This window comes from Passer domesticus, chromosome 4 (genome assembly GCF_036417665.1).
Source record: "Passer domesticus isolate bPasDom1 chromosome 4, bPasDom1.hap1, whole genome shotgun sequence".
Classification (NCBI taxonomy): Eukaryota; Metazoa; Chordata; class Aves; order Passeriformes; family Passeridae; genus Passer; species Passer domesticus.
The window spans coordinates 74,911,400-74,928,386 of record NC_087477.1 but is presented as its reverse complement, the minus strand read 5'-3'; the positions used below and the strand labels follow the sequence as shown (position 1 = coordinate 74,928,386).

Here is a 16,987-nt window from a genome sequence, read left to right as displayed (position 1 = left end):
TATTGACAAACTTGGAGATATGGAAGACTAATTCTGCTGCTCTGCTTCTCCAGGGTTACAGAACCGGCTACCCGTATCGATGCCCTGCTCTGAGAGAGAAATCTAAAAAGTACAGCGATGTTGAGATTCCAGCTAGTGTCACAGGTTACTCCTTTACTAGTGATGGCGAATCAGGCATTTCCTCCCCCCTCAGACACAGTTTTCAGAAACAGCAGCGAGAGAAGACAAGGTGGCTGAACTCTGGCCGAGGGGATGATGCTTCTGAAGAAGGGCAGAATGGCAGCAGTCCCAAGTCGAAGACTAAGGTGTGGACGAACATTACACACGATCACGTGAAACCCTTGCTGCAGTCTCTCTCGTCCGGTGTCTGCGTGCCAAGCTGTATTACCAACTGCTTGGTCTGTGCCTACCTTACTGTTCATAGTTAGATGATGTAGAGCAACTTGTGGTGGCTGGCACTTAGAGGCTTTGGGAAGAAAAAGATAACTCTCCTAATTATTTTCTTCTTTCTTATATTAAAAAAAAAATTAAATGTGTTTTACTAACCACTTAATTTGTATTTGATTAGATGTGACCTGTAAAAATCATCTTGCTTATTAATACTTAAAACTGCTTAAGACTTTGGAGCTTTTAGTTTTTTTCTGTCTTTCCAAGCTATTGACCAAACCTTGAATTATAGTTTTGACTAAATGGGTTCTGCATTTCAATGGTTTCATTAAGGACAGCTATGTTAGGGAGCTACTAATTCTCTCTGCATGAAAGCTTTTCAGTTCAAAATCAAACTAACAATTAAATGTACTTTTGTACAAGTACATAAGAAAAAAATCAAGTTTCTACCTTCTGTAACATGCACTAACTTAATCTGCAAGGTATTTGCAATCTTCTCTATGAGAGGATTGAATTGATTTCAAAGTATTTAAATCTTTTTTGCCGCTTAAGCAGTTTTTTCTTGTCTAGTTTCTCAGCTCCTTTTCCTGTCCTGTTTACTACACTTTTGTCTACCCCAAAGCCTCTGAGTGTGTTCACAACCAGCTGCCTTCTGCATGTAGTGTTGCATGTAAGTAGATGGCCATAAATGGAAAGTCTTTCCTAAAGTATCAGCTGGGTGCGGCATGACTAAAGTGCAGCTCAGGCCATCAGCAGGCACTAATCGATAGATTCTGCAACCGGTGCTTCTCTTTTGTTTATCAATGCTGCTTACAGTTAAATTTTGCACTGAAAGATATGTTAATTGAAAAGCAAAAGTATCAACTGCTTTCAAATGGACATCATTAGCTGTTGGTGTGTAACTGTGGGTTTGATATTTTCTTGGGCATATACGGTGACTGAACTGAAGGCAGGGATCTGCAAGGATACAACCTTTTGTAATGGTTGACCTCAAGCTCAGCCACAGGAGTTCAGTAGTACTTTGGTAGTGGTACTGTGTATAGTACTAGTATGGTTACAGGTGAGTCTTAAAAATATAAAACTAGTAGTCTTGGAAAAAACCCACCACATTATTTTTTTCCAGAACACCTTAATTTTTATTTACCTCTACAAAACCCTCTGAATACACTCGGGGTTCTCTATATTCTGAATCCTTTTATGAAATTATTCCTTGGGCAATATGTATGCTAAAATACGTAGTGTTAACATGTAGAAAGTCCCAAAAAAACCCAGAGGTGCTCTCTCTGTGGTGTTTTTGTGGTGTTCTTTTTGGTTTAAGAAATTAATAAATACATTCATTGTTGGCACTATCAACTAAGCTAAATTATCATTTAACCCTGATTAGAGATTTACTTTGAGATATGGTTTTGTCATATTGCTCTATAATGATGCAGATTTACCTTGATCAAACAGTTTTACCATAGCTTAAAGCTATGTGTATGTTTGGACCAGTTTATGCTTTTCACCATCAGCTCACAGAGTAGGTAGTATTTCATATTTGAAATTATCAATGAAAGACTGAAGCAAAATTCTTGGTCACAAATTAGACTGGTTTAATGATATATTGAAGCAGTAGATAATTTCATACAGTATAAAAGGTTCGTGTATTTCAATTTTTTAATGCTTGCTATTAAGCTAAAGTGGCTTGTTATATTGAGGTTGTTTATATATATATATTTGTTTTGACTAAAAACTATCTTTAATAAAAAGCTGGAGTAGTTTTTATCTGAGAAGATAATCATCAGTGAGTATTTCACAGCTCCATGTTCATTCCATTTTTTACTTTACAGTTGCAAAACATTTTAAAATTCTGTTGCTTTCTGAAGTCTGACAGTTTCTGGCTATCTTATTGTTTCTTGAAGTTACTCAGGAAAAAATGCTTAGCATTTGCTCTATAAACAGGTTTGCTTTACTGTTCAGTGCATTTTCTATGCAATAGTGATTGGAAATTAGGACATTGTACAAAGTAAATATATCAAGATAAAGAGTTAGTTGTGCATCAAATTAAACAGTGCTCCATACTAAATGCACAGATCAAATAAAGCAACCATCTATGAGGAGCCCATGAAGCGCTTAAAGCTTGTGTTTGGGATATTTTTGTAACCTTCTGAGCTATGAGTTATAAAATATTTGACATCACCAAACTGTTCCTTTAGGTTGCTCTGCTGGTACAGCTCTTTGTTTGTGCAGAAACTAATTCTGGTAACATCATTTTGCTGAAGTAGCTTATTTTAATGCAAAACTTTGGTGATGCCCACTCCTGCTTCAAGTACAGAATCATTCACTAAACCTGGATAGTGACATCACATTGCTTTTCATACTTCTGTCATCTTATGCTTTAAGTTTGCTTTGATGTTTGTTGGGTACCAGAGGATTGAATCAATGATCTCTGTGTCTCTCTTGTGTTATTCTGTAAAAACACCAAGTGCAAAAAATGAAAATGGCACTAACAGGGTCTTAAAGCTCATGTCTTAGATCTTGCTGTACTTCTGTTTGGGTGAGGAATAGTGTCCTTTTTAAACAAGTACGAACTCATTGAGAAATGTCTTAATAAAAATGCCTTAAAAATAAGTAATTATATTGGCATTTTCCTACTCCTGTCTTAATATATCTATTTCTAAAGTGAGAAGTAGGTGTTTTCTAGAAACACAAAATGCTGCAGCTGTCAGTGTGGTCAAGGGCACAAAAAACCAACTTAAAAACCCCTCAGTCTTCATAATCTCTGAACTGCACATAGGAATGGCATTGTGTTGGGTGAAAGTTATTTGCAAGTTAACTGGTTCTCTACTTGTTACTAACCTGACTTGATAGAATGGTTCTGATCTCTGAAAATGTATCTGAAGGTACAGTTTATATTACTGAAGAAGAAAGCAACTTAGTCCTAGGAATGAGTAGAAGAATGCAATCATTGGTTCAGTTCTCTGCTCTGTATGATGCATGATCAACTGTGATGTGACTTTGCTGCTCTGAGTGTCCGTAGCCATTACAGCAGCTCTGACTCTGCAACTGTTCTTGATGTTACAGTGGACTAAAGAGGATGGACATAGAACTGCCACCTCTGCTGTCCCTAATCTGTTTGTTCCATTGAACACCAATCCAAAGGAGGTCCAGGAAATGAGGAACAAGGTTTGTAATAGCAGTAAAATGATTTCTTTTTTTGGTCATCACTACAATTAAGTTGTGTACTTGTAATGAGCTAACTTGCTTTGCTATAATGACATTTAGGGGGCTCAGTAACACAGTTCTGGTGTTGTCCTTTCCCTTTATAACTAAATAATGAAACAATTCCTAAGTGTCCTGAGCTCCTCCTGGAAAAAGCTGGTATTTCTGTTCACTATATGAAGACATTTTTCTAAGATTAATTTTTCTTAGACCAGTTGCTGGGTACCTCTGAAACATCCAGTCCTGAGTTTATGGTAATAATTCTGTACCCTGAGATCGTAGTTTTACATTAGTGACCTGTTTTCCTGTTTTGGTAATACCAGTTGGAATTTTGTGGCCTAGACAAAATAGTCTATAGATCTTTCTCCATATTTCAGTTCACTGTATTTTAATATGCTGTGATTGTTGCAGACTTTCTTTTTTTGTCCTTGGAACTGCAAGTTAATCTTTTTGAAATGAGCTTGCAGTTAATTTTCCTGGTTTTGAATTTCATATCTTCTTGTCCAGTCTACCAACAGGAAAGCACTGAATGGATTGGGTTTTTTTCACTTTATTTCTTTTACAGTATAAAATATGCCCTGGTATCTTTTAATATTTAACTTGTTCTGGATTGTTTTGATACCTCTGATGGCCACATGGTACATGAGAGTTAGCATTCTGTCAAAGAAAGGCTGTGTGCAGGGATACTAGCAGGAATCTAAAATAATTTATATAAAGCTAACAGAACTTATGCTTGGCACTGTAAAATAATAACCACCTGAAATGAGAATTACCGTGAAACTTCCAAGCAGTTTCTTTGTGTTTCAAACACGAATCTTGTTTTATTAAAAACTTGAATGAAGTGACTAAGAGAATAAGTCTTCAAATGTTATACTTTCTCAGTGATGAGAAGGGTAGTAAATTAGAAACAAGTGAAAAAGATGGGGGAGTCTTGTGCTTTGAGATACCAAGTATTAATAATACTTCTTGTTTGTGCACTTGTATGCATATATTTTTTATGAAGTCAATGCCCTTTTTAGTTGTAAAGTAGAGGCCTTTTAAGATGCATGCTTTTCTTAATTTATCTTGGAACAAGAGCCAGAATATTTTAGAAATAAATTTTGAGTCAGTTGTCATGAATGCTTTACCACTGAAGGATATCTAATTTAAATAGCCAATACCTAGGTTCAGAGATCTGATTTCTGTCCCCATCTTCTGTATTGAAATAATTGGGAGGTATTTAGGATGCAGGAAAATGGGTGTTCTTGAGAACTCCAGAGTGTCCATTTTATCCACAGATAAGTTATTTATATGTCCTTCTGAGGATATGATCCTGAGTAGATGCAAAAATGGAAAGTTGTGCAGTGTTTTACAGTAACTTCTATATAAAGATGATATTATGGTGCCATATCAGTAACTAATGGCTAATGACAGCATCCTGCAACTGACTGGTCAGGTAGAATAGACAGAAAAGTACAGAGGTAGTATTTCTGTTTGTCCTCATTTTTCCAAATTGGAGTTATCTGTTACCTGTTTTGCCATGACCTAGTGCTAAAAAGCAAAGGACAACAACTTTGATGGTACTTAAAGACTAAATTCTGAGAAATGTGAGGAAACAGCCAGGAACCTGAACATTTATGTTCAGGTGGTGTTTATAAGCCCAGCTTCATTTGACAGCCCTGTGGCCACAGCAGTTAGCACTGGTTGTTGCCTGATGGCAGGTTCACTCACCCTTTTTCATACACAAAAATGTGATCAACTTTTCTCTGTTGTTCATGTGATTGTTGTTCATTTTGCTGCTTTCCTTTACAGATCCGGGAGCAAAATTTGCAGGATATTAAAACAGCAGGCCCTCAGTCACAGGTTCTTTCTGGGGTAGTTGTGGACAGGAGCCTTGTACAGGTGAGAGTATTCAATTCCTAAAACTATTAGCTTAATCTGTAATATCCTCTGCTTTCACCTAATATATCACTATGAAATTATTCTTTAATTGGCAGAAAGTAACTGTTTATAAGGTAAGTCTTAGAGGTAACACCATTGTCTTTGCAAGAGTGCTCAGGGTCAGAAATCTAGAGGCTTCAGCCATGTAGCCCAAGCATGTCTGTGGAGGATGCTTCTTGGTTTTTTTGCTGAATGTAATGCATGAGTTTCAGAAGCCTTATTTATATGGGTTACAGTCTTGTTCAAAACTAGTTGGGCTTTGTGACAGCTTTTTGTTTGTTTGATTTCTGAGTTGATGTATCTTGAAGGATTAATACTGGGCACACCATGCTCACTGTGGGGCAGTAGTGTTTAGTGTTAAATTGGGATTTCATGCTTCATAATATTTTATTTGAAGAGCAGTTTGGGGAAAAAAGCTATTATATCAATGAAACTTAAAAGCAGTATATCTGGATATACAAAATACTATAAATCAAAGCTTCAAGTAAAGTAAGAATTAGAGCTGTACAGTTATACTGTATAGCTGAATAAAGCTTTTTATATCCAAGTGCTTTCAACTGCCCAGATAAGTATTTTCTGATAATACTTTTTAAAGATTGGCAAGTCTTATCATGACCACAGCATTATTCATGTTGGGTGTCACATTGTGTGCATGTCAGTTCATTGTCATATGCAATTTCATCTACAGTTACTGTTTCTTTGCATGTTTTTAGCAAGCATCACAGTGCTTTTGGTTGATGTTGTAAAGCCCGGGCTCGGTTTGCTCTGTTTACTCAATTTACTGTTGCAGGATGCTCCCCTCTCAGACTGTACGGAATCTATTGAAGGGCTCGATCTCACAGAGCAGGCCTTTAGTCCCGCTAAATCTCTGTCTGTTAGAAAGGTACTGCCCTGTCATACTGCTCTAAATACTGTTGTTCACCCTTCATTTAACCTCTCCTTACCCTGACCTTTTTCCTCTGTAAGAAATGATTTGGCTAGAAAACTTTAAAAAATTAAAATAGATGAATCTTCAAATTATGTATATGCGATGATGCAAACAGTTACTTTAGTCTGTTAAGAGTTTCTTAAGGGTCTTGATCTTTGTCTGTAGAAGCTGGTGAGGAAACACTTTTGATGTTAAGGTGCTGATCAGGTCCTGCATATAGAGGTTTTCTTTATGCATGCTGTTAGTGTTGAGTTATTCTAATTTGAGATCAATTTAGAGTTAACTTAATCTCGGCCTGATTACATCAGTGTAATTCTGAGAAATTCTCTGTGTGTTATGTGACAAACACTGTCAACTCTTGATCCCAGAGCGCTGGACACTTGGCTTCCTTCATACTTCCTGCAGTTAGCTACAAGAGTTGCTAAGTAATGCCTCACATATGCACAATTGATTTGCTTTCACACTTGTTGTCATGTTTGTGCTTGCATAATATCCATTAACTACAGAATAAGTTCAAGAGGTGTGGGGTGGGCAGTCCTTGGGGCTGACTGAATGGAGCAGTGCACACTGCAAATAACGTTTTGTAGAGCACATCTAGTGTGGAAGCACAGTGTGTAAATAAGCATCAGTGCCTCCTCTGCTCCAGTGTTTTACCTAAAAGATTCTTAAATCTTGGTTTTAGGTCATGCCTAAACACCTCATTAACAGAATAGCTTTTGCATGAAAAAAATACAGAATATTTTGCATTACACCATTGTTGGAAACCTTGTGGTTTTATAACTCTTTCTAAAGTGGAATGAGCCAGTTTGCATTATAGATACTTGGGTCTTACTGAGAATATGATGGTCGTATTTTTCACATTGCAGTTTGTTTTGTCTATATTCTGAAAGGAAAAATAATAAAACACCATTTCTGGTTTTAAGACAAAAAGTAAAATAAAGCCAATTTTTTTCAGGCAGTGCATGATTTTTATTTTCCACTTAATAATACCTTCAAAGTGAAAAATTATTTTTATTATAATTATCACAGCACAGGTCTTTTTTAATGGTAATATATTTCAAGTATTATGTTCAAACAATGACATAGCTTTTCTATAAAAGTAGTCAGATAGTTTACATGTATTTTCACAGATGGTAGAGAACCAGCAAATGGTTTATTGGTTAAGTGATCTGGTCTAGTAGTATCCTATTATGGTTTAGATGTCCAAATTGTTTCATTTTTTTGTGGTGTCGTGAAAGTCCTTTCTTCCTGAAATAGTGTGCAAAGTTAGATCACATTGTAAATGATAGGAGTAATTATGAAATAGAAGTAGCCTATTTCATAATCTTTATGAAATATTATATGATTATTTTAACATGGATTGTGACCCAAATGCTTAATAATTTCCTATTTGGGGAAAAAAAACAAAAAACCAAACAAACAAAAAAAAACCCAAAAAACCAAAACAAAAAAACAAACAAACAAAAAGAAAACCCAAAAAACAAAACCAAAGAAAACAAGCAAAAAAAAAACCCAAACCAAACAACCTCCTTCTAAAAAAAGTCACCCAAACCAGAAAATCCAATGAACCCAAAAATAACTGCAACAAAAGACAACCACCAGAGAAATTTCCTTGAAAGATTCTGCCATAAAACAATTGTGTTTTGTGGAACAAAGGAAGTGTAAGCAATCTTATGATGCCCACACAAACCTCACCTGAAAATTTAAATGAAACTGAAAAATCCTGTACATCAAGGACTTAGGGACTTTTAGGTACCATACAATTACAAGTTTTCAGTTGACAAATTCTTTGCCACTCAATGACAATTCATGTAAAAAGTTTCATGTAATTGCAGCAACACTTACAGTGTATTATGTTTTCAGTTAATGTTGAGATTTATATCAAATACTAACGCACACTGTTTTGGATGAAGAAATGCCTCCTTGTGTACAGAGTGCATGTACTGCTTTGAGCTCCTGTGCCTATGGCTGCAGCAGTGAATTCTCCATCTTGCCTTGTTGCTTGCTTTATCCATGTTCTGAGAAGTCCTGGCCATGTTGCAACACAACCTCCTTGTGCATCATGTAATTTTATCCCTGGTCAGACTTGGTTAACCAAGCTTCTGCTGCAGTCTTGGCTGATTGACAGGGAATGTTGGTTATTCTTATCAACAACCATTCTGCAGTCTCATAAGAAAATAAATTCACATGAATTTTTAGTAATTTTAAATAGAAAGGGAGTCACCCATTTTGGGTCTCTTCCTTCAGAATGGAAATCCTGTTCTTAATCCAGACCCTCTCAGTGCTGCCCCAGGGGTGGCACTGAGTTTGAGTGGTGACTTCTACATGAACAGTACCTCAGGAGTCTTGGTGTTTTGGATAAAGGCACTGCATTAATGTCACATTGTGTTAGGAGCAAATGTTAACTTAGACCATTATTAATAACCTCCTGTCTGATTGAAAGAAGAATTGGCATATATAAAGTGCCAGTTTTGGTCATATTTATCCCTGAGAAAAAGGTGAAGTGCTTGCCTGTTAAATAATGGTCAGTTTTGAATTATTCTCTAAAAGCCAGGTTTGGTCTAGAAGTTACAAAATTACTTAATTTTCTAAATTTCATGTAGGAAGTATGAAGTCCATGTTTAATATGAAGGCAAATTGCATATCATTAGCTATAAATGGCTTTCCCTTTGTGTCTTTGTGTGTGCCCTTAGAGAGTGAAAATGCATTCTCTTCATTAACATAATCTGTCCAGTGTTTCTTACAGTGCACAAAATGCTGTTGATATTTGAGTGCATACACATGTGATCAAATTTCAAATAGTCATCTGAATATTTTTGGAATCATCATCAAAATAATACTAGGATCAACCTAATCCAAATGAGATCACTAGAACATCAATTTTTTTCATGTCATGTTGAAACAGAGTGTGAGTCTATGAGAAATTATTCCCTCTCTACAGGCTCTTTAATACTGGAAGTAACTCCAGACCAATTTTCTTGTTCAGTTTTTCTGAACATTCTTAGGAATCTGAATGGCATGGTCAGGTTGACAGCTCTGCAAAGTCTTGTCTATTTTAGTGTCACATTTTACCAGTGGAAATATGTTCTGAACTTTTTAGTCCTTTATACTTGTTTTTGTTCTGTCCCATTTTTCATTTTGTGTTGTATATTTTTATTTGAATTCTTAGAAGGCTGTTCTGTGGCCTGTTCTGTGAAGTAAAACATATCTGCTTATTGATTTAGAAGTAATGATGGTTTAGAGTAATCATACTGGTATAGAGTAACCCTATTGCAGAACTTATTAACATAGTACTAGAATTTATTTCCCACATAGACTCAGTCCCTCTACCAGTATCATTTTCATTGGTGGCCTTTGAACAGCTTCAATATTGTTGATATTAAATAAAACTGGATAAAAATAATTTTTTAAAATAAAATAAAAGTTTTCCTTTCTGATCTCTCATATAATTTTTCTGCTTTTATGATCCAACATTGTTGCCTCTGATCTTTTCAAGGCTGCTTGTCTTGGGTCAAAGCTACTCAGCAAGTACAAATACTGTGTGCATTGTGGTTTTTGTGAGGGTTTAATTTTGGTTTCTTTTTTTTTCAGTCTAGTAAATGTGATAAGCTTGATTTGTTGCTTTTGTTCCCAGTATTTAACAAAGGTACTCTCCTAAGTGGGAGAACACGTCATGCCAGTGCACCAGGCATCTGCAAACTGCCTGTCTTGCTGTTTGTCACCATTAAATCTGCAGGCATTCAGTAACATTCTGCTTCATTAGAAATTCTGGATTTAATTTGCTACATGCAAAGAGATTGTTAGAAATTCCAGGGATACTAATGGGTACTGTGTGTCTTGTTCCCAGTAAACTCTAGAAACTCTGCCTGAGATCAGTGCTTTACAAGGTCCTGCTGCTTATGCTGAGTTTCAATTAAAACTATGGACTTAGTTTGAAGTGTGGGCAAAGACAGAAAGGGAAATATAAAATTTCCATGGGCATCAGTTTTCTGCCATCATTCAAAGCTGAGACCTGTCATTTTAGGGGTGTTTTGAATTTTCTACAAAACAATTAGGATTTGTACAAAGGTTGATGTTTCTCTGACCCTTTTCTGGATTATCTTCTGTGAAAAGCTGTTACTGTCAAATCAATGCTTCATGGATATGCCTTGAGAAAAGGCTTTTGTCATTCTACTGACATTCTGCATATAGAATGAATTTTCCTCTTATTTTATGAGGAAATGGAAGTGATCTGTAATGTTTTAGAGATGTTTCTCTCCTGCAGTTGCTTTCAGGATCATTCCTTTCTTGCAGTGGAGGTTTATTGTTACACTGTTCTCTGGTGTTTGCTTCCTGAAGAGCAGCATAGATTCTGACATCCATCTTACCTCCCTGGATTGCTCTAGACCAGATTTCTGGAGATCTCTCATCAGGCTTTCAGAACTGCTCTTTTCCCCCTTCCATCCAGACATCCTTGTCTGTCACCTCTTTGGTGCTGACAGCTTGTCCAAAGCAGCTCTTGCCATCCAGAACAGCATTCTGTCTATTTGCATCCTCAGTTTTACAGTGGCCACCCCGTGCTTGTCCATTAAGTGTGGACATGGGATGGAATGTTTGTCTCTCTTTAGGCACTGCATATTTTTGAACTGTGCTTTCTGATGCTTTCTTCTAAATATTGTACAGGCAACACTGAATATGGAGATGACTTGGGTCAATCAGTAGCCCATACCTCTTGGGTGATGGAGTTCAAATATCTCTTTTTTTCATAATGAAGACAGTTTGGGTGTCACCATGACGTGGGGCACAGTTCACATCAGTCATTAACAAACTAGTGTCAGAGTTCTGTGTATCCAGTGGAAAAACCCAAATGCTTAGACAAGTCATTTGAGAGATAGAGCAGCTATCTCCAGGCAAGCATTTTCTGTACCTCAGACAATGAAAATCCAGTGGCTGTAGCCTTTACCGTAGGATTAGAGACGAAAAATGAAAAACTTTAACATTAGAGAATCTCTGATGCAGCTGCTTTTGTCCACCAGAACTTGCTGTACTTAGAATTGCTTGTTATATTTTTATTTGTGTAACTTTTTATCTGGCTTATATGACAAATGTTATAGATGTAAATGTGCTAACTTGTATCTGATTACAGTTAACCTTAATTACTTTAAAATGGCTTGTAATAAGCTGTTAATCTGGAATATACAGAACATATACAAGATGGCTTTTTACTATAAAATCTGTTAGGTGTAATGTAGTAGCTGCAAGAAATGGCTTTTCTGTTATTAAAAAAATAGAAAGCAAAACAAAACCCCAAAGCAAAATAATAATAATAAAAACCAAAGCAGAACAGAAACAAAAATACCCATGAGCTGAGTTCTTGACCCGTTGAGTATTCTGTGCCCAGACTGCCATGCAGGTGGGCCTGGTATCATGTTTCTTTTGTGGTGAGAAAAAGAAACTTGATAAACTTTTGTGACTTTAAATATAATTCAGCTAGACTGTTTGGCTGCTGTTTGATTTACTGCTTAATGGTGGATATTCCCTGGGGGAGACTTGTTTTCTCCTTTATATTAACCTCCTGTGAATAACATAAAAAAAAATCTGCAATAGATTTTTTTTTTAAATCTAAAAGAGGAAAAAGTAGCACTTTCCAAGTTATGTTTTTGTTTTTGTTTTGGTTGCTTTGTAGCCTCTAAACCTCTAAAAGTTCTGCAAGTTACTGCTTGATTGCAGATGTATCTTAATTTTCTTTTGCCAGGGAGAACTGGTGACTGCATCAAAGGCAATAATTGAGAAAGAATATCAACCAAAAGTCATAGTGAGCACAACAGGACCAAATCCCTTCAATAAACTCACTGATCGAGAACTGGAAGAGTATCGCAAAGAAGTAGAAAGAAAGCAGAAGGGACCAGAAGGTTGGTTTCTCTGTGTGTGTTTTTTCTGCAATTGTTGTACCAGCAAGTTTCTTAGTAATTTGAAAGGTGGGTTACCTGCAAAGGCCATGGATGAATTACCCAGCTTTTGTATGTTTCAGTTTTTCCAGTGTGAATTAGAAATTTGAAAAGTATGTTTGAGATAAAATGTGTGATCTAAGTGTTTTAAGTGTGTTCTGTAAAATGCATAGATCTCACTCTAAAATTGTCCTTATAGACAAACAGGGCAGTAGGGCCAGTTACTCCTGCTGGTAGGAAGATGAAAACTTCCATCAGAAAGGTGTTTTGGTACTGGTTTTGTTCTGCTTTGTTTCCCGTGGCCCTAGAGCCTGGGCTAAGGTCAGGAATGGTGGTGCTTTACAGCAGCAGCACTGCAGGTTTTTAAGTCATTGAAATTTGTGGATTTGAGAAATACATTGAATGGAGAAGATACAGAATAACATTGATTGTTGCTTGGAAATGTGACATCTTGTGGGGACTTCTACCAAAATGGACTTTTTCAATTACCCTATGACAGAATTGTGCTATAAAAAGAGGCCGTTGCTGCATCTCAAGTGTTCTCCTGCTTTACTTTTGAATAATTTTAAGGGATGATACTTAGAATGCTCATCTGTTGTGAGGTTTTGAACTTGAGTGATGCAAGAATCCAAAATGCTGGTTTTTCACAGTGGATGTCCCCTGCAGCTGCTTTTTGGGACCACAATGTAGGAACCCTTGTGTTTGGTTTATGAAGTACTGGGTGGGGTGGGGGGATGCTGTGCTGTCGTGCCTGTTTAACTGCATACCTTTATTCTCTCAGTAACAATGCCACATCCTTCTTAGATAAGGTATCAAAATATGGAGAGACTGTGTTACTGAGACAGACACCAGCTGGGGAGCAGAGTGCAGTGCTTAGAAATCAGCCCATCAGTGAGAAAAACACGTCAGATAAAAAATCTCTGGATTTGAAAGGGAGATCAAACACCTTTCAAGGAGCAGATACGAAGACTTTACAGGATCGTGACGTGTCATCACTGCCAAAGTCTTTAGATAACTTTCAGTTTGCTGCTGCATGGGTTCCTTGTCAGACCATGCAGCAAAGCTTCCCACATCTAAATGGAGAAGAGCCAGATGGGCAGAAGTCCTCCCATAAGGAATTTCATACTGCAGTGATCAAAGCATTAAGGTCTGATCCTGACCTTTTGGCTGAGGCCTCAGGTATTACTAACATGGTACAGCTGTGCTTGCAATCCAAGGAACCACCTCTTTATCTCACCATGTGGAGATTCTGTCAGTTGACTCTCATCTGTGGGACTGATTTCACTTTAATTGTGTAGGTGACCTGGATGGAACAACACTTTAGTGTTGTTCCTGATATATGGTGTACTCTATTAATGTTTTCCTTTGGATCTAGGGCTATTTAAAGCTGGAAGCAAAGAGAACCCTCCTTACTAATAACAAATACTCAAACCACTGTGAAATCTGTTTGGAATCATATAATTACTGCATGTTTTTCTGATTATCTGTGCAGTCTTCTTTTCTTTTGGGATGCAATTTTGTTTACTCCAAATTTCAGCAATACAAAGCAAGCAAAAGAATGTTACTTGTGTAGGCCTGGTAGCATAGCCCCTACTCCATATTTGTTTATATATTCCTTGTGGGTTTTCCTCACAAGTTTTCTTTATAACAGCAGCATATACCAATTCCTAAATGATTATTCATGCCTGCTTAAAGAAAAAAAACAACCCTCCAGAAAGAGCTACAGAGCACAACAGTGACTTGAACAGTGTTTTTAGTATCAAACTATCACTTAATTTTCTTTTGCTTGTTTTGGTATTATTTAATACCCTGGCAGAATTTTGATTCAGAAAAATGTATTGGTATCTTTTGTGCATGGAGCAAAAGGACACTTGTTTTCTTATATGCAGAGAGGTTTTATTTGCCTTCTTAATTTCCCTTTGCCTACCCCTGCAGAGCCTTCAGAAGATGGCAGGCCACAGAAAGAGAAAAGCCCCCCTGAGCCCAGTTCAGCCCACACTCCTCCCAGCACGCCCATTAAAATAGAGGAAGGTAAGTTCTGCTCCCTGGGGCTGGGGGGCCAGTAACTGCATGGAGAACATGAACTAGAGCTAATAACAGTCAATGACTTCTTGTGTTTCATTGTTGTACTACCTACGAGATACTCCACTGAACTGTGAGTCTAACAGTTTCGTTTACAATAATAAAGAAGTGTGCATTAATATAAAGACAAATTTCCATCTCTTCAGAATTGCCTTGTCATCTCTTGGTGTTTCTCAACTGATTTACCTTTTTGTACATTTTCTATGAGGTAATTGCTTTTACTAAATGAAATCGTGTCTGATGGTGAACCAGACACATATCTAGATGCTTTGGTAAATCTTCTTCACTGATTGCACATTTCTTAAACATTATTGTACTTGGATTACACCTCAGTAAATATTTTTCCTACTCAATTTGAATCTACATTTGCTTATTTGCTCACCTTTTGTCATAGTTTTAACTAAAAGGAGAGCAGGGCTAGCTAAAGTTGATAATTCCCTTAAAAAAGGGTAAAATTATAATCTTGATCAGGTGTAATCCAATTATTGTCTTGTTTCCTTTACCTTGTACATTGGATATATCACTTGTCTGTTAGTCTGCCATTCACTACTTCATCTCATTCTGTTTTCTACAAGAATGGTTGCAACCATTCTTCTAACGTAACACAATGGCTGTGATGAATGCATAGATTCTCTACTTGTGCTTTTTTCTTCTTGTGGCTGCGTTACAAACAGGAGATGGATATGCTAAAGAATACCTGTTACCATAGTAAGTATCATTCCATACTCTGACCTGCTTTTGTGCTTTGCTTCACTCTTGCATCTTTGTTTACTAAGTTTTTTTTTGGTTTTGCTTTTTTTTAAAAAAAGCAGGCTTTTTCAGTTGAGATGTTGAGTTCTTTAGTTCTCAATTCCATGCAATTCCAGGCAGTTGCAGATCTCATGTTAAAGCACACTCCCCCTTTGAGAGAAGCTGTGAAAGTCACCTTCCGTGTTTCCATATCTGTGTGTCCAATTCCTCAGTTTAAAAAGGAATAGTCTGAACTTGCCTGGCAGATACAGCTGAAACAGCCCTGGCAGTTTCTGCCCCAATAGTTTGCTGCTGCCCACACAGCTTGGGCCTGGTAACAAAATGGAAGAGTTCCTAATCTATTCCAGAGCAAAATCCACTGACATGGATTTAAATTTACCCAGCAGACTTCTGCATGGAAATGGATATGGGACTACTCCTATGTTTTGTGTTAACTGTAGGGAATTCAAATTCCAGCCAAGGAATAACAGCAAGTACTTGGTGGCAGCAACTTCTACAGCTGTTTTGGCTGGCTCTGCAGAGCTCCTTCAGATTATACTTTAAAGGAATAAGGATGTTTGTATGTCCTGTTATATCCAAAAGTCAGTGTGTTTGTCATAGGTGTGAAAGTCAAACTATATTGTAGACACCTGTGATGTTACTGATAAAGTTCTAAAACCTGAAAGTTCTTTTAAACAGAGGATTGTGTTTGACAAACTCTTCTGGCTGTAAAAGTTGTCCAGGACAAACATACAAAGCTTATTTTAGAGAATAACTGGAAGTTTGTATCATGATGATTTTGGTTGGGGGAGGTTCTGTTGAATGACAATGTTGTCACTATACAACCTCTTCTCAGCTTTGATTCATCATAGTCTTTCTGTTTAAGTATAGCTGAAATCATTTAAGTGTTTTTAACTCAGTTATAGCCTAGTTTGTATGTTTGTCCACATTGTTGTGTTGGAAAAAAAAACCAAAACCCCATAAACATTTATTTTCACAAATAATGTGAATTGTAAACACACACCAGTACTGATGTTATGCTTTAAACTCCTAAACCACAGTGTATATGTATATATATATAAAAATAAAGGGAGAGCATGGATGTAAATGTAATTATTTTTTTTTTAAATCTTTTAAAATGTTGAGGTGCTGCTGAGTTCTTAAACTGTAAATAGGTTTTGCAGCAAGAAAAATATTTTTAAAGCTTTCTAGTTATGTTACTGAAATCCATGAGGTAGAGTAGCAGGGCATTTACATGTTGTGTGCTGGCTTAATTGAATGTGGAACTTGTAAATCTTCTGAATTCTGGTAAAATACTGCCCTGAGCAAACTAGATAAACAGATGTTTGCTTGATTCCAGCACCACGTAAATCTGTTTATTAAGGATGATGGGATCTTGACAAACTGGGAAGGATGGCAGTCCTGGGTTAATGAGTTACAAACCCATTTATATTTATTCAATGCTCAAGCCAGCTGGCAAGTGCTGTTTGAATGTTTGTAGCTTCCTATTCTTTAATTTGAAGACTCTCTAAACCCTTTTTTAAGACTTCAAAATTGTCTTTTAAACTTAATTTTAAAAAATATAGAATAAACCTGACAATCCAATATGGTGCCTGTTCTAAAAATTGGGCCAACTAATGAATAGAATATAATATTTTTTACTTGGAATGGACCTACAATGACCATCTAGTCCAACTGCCTGACCCAATTCATGGCTGACCAAAAATTAAAGCTAATTGTCCTAATGCCACTTGAACACTGCCAGGCCTGGGGCCTTGACCAGCTCTCAGTAAGAAGGAAGCCTATTTCAATG

At 36.8% G+C, this 16,987-nt stretch overlaps 1 protein-coding gene across 15 annotated transcripts in view; it reads left to right on the top strand.

Annotated features, from left to right (window-relative positions):
- Positions 1-16,987, top strand: part of ADD1 (adducin 1) — a 62,442-nt gene that overhangs the window by 41,449 nt on the left and 4,006 nt on the right. The window contains exons 10-17 of one of the 15 annotated variants that reach the window (XM_064418822.1): positions 54-398; positions 3,451-3,552; positions 5,380-5,469; positions 5,565-5,582; positions 6,299-6,391; positions 12,171-12,327; positions 13,168-13,542; positions 14,299-14,394. In XM_064418822.1, coding sequence (XP_064274892.1) covers positions 54-398; positions 3,451-3,552; positions 5,380-5,469; positions 5,565-5,582; positions 6,299-6,391; positions 12,171-12,327; positions 13,168-13,542; positions 14,299-14,394 — 1,276 coding nt within the window. Of the gene's footprint in view, positions 1-53; positions 399-3,450; positions 3,553-5,379; positions 5,470-5,564; positions 5,583-6,298; positions 6,392-12,170; positions 12,328-13,167; positions 13,543-14,298; positions 14,395-15,104; positions 15,155-16,987 lie in introns of those variants that run through there. The other 14 variants (XM_064418834.1, XM_064418833.1, XM_064418823.1 and 11 more) reach the window with 14 other exon arrangements.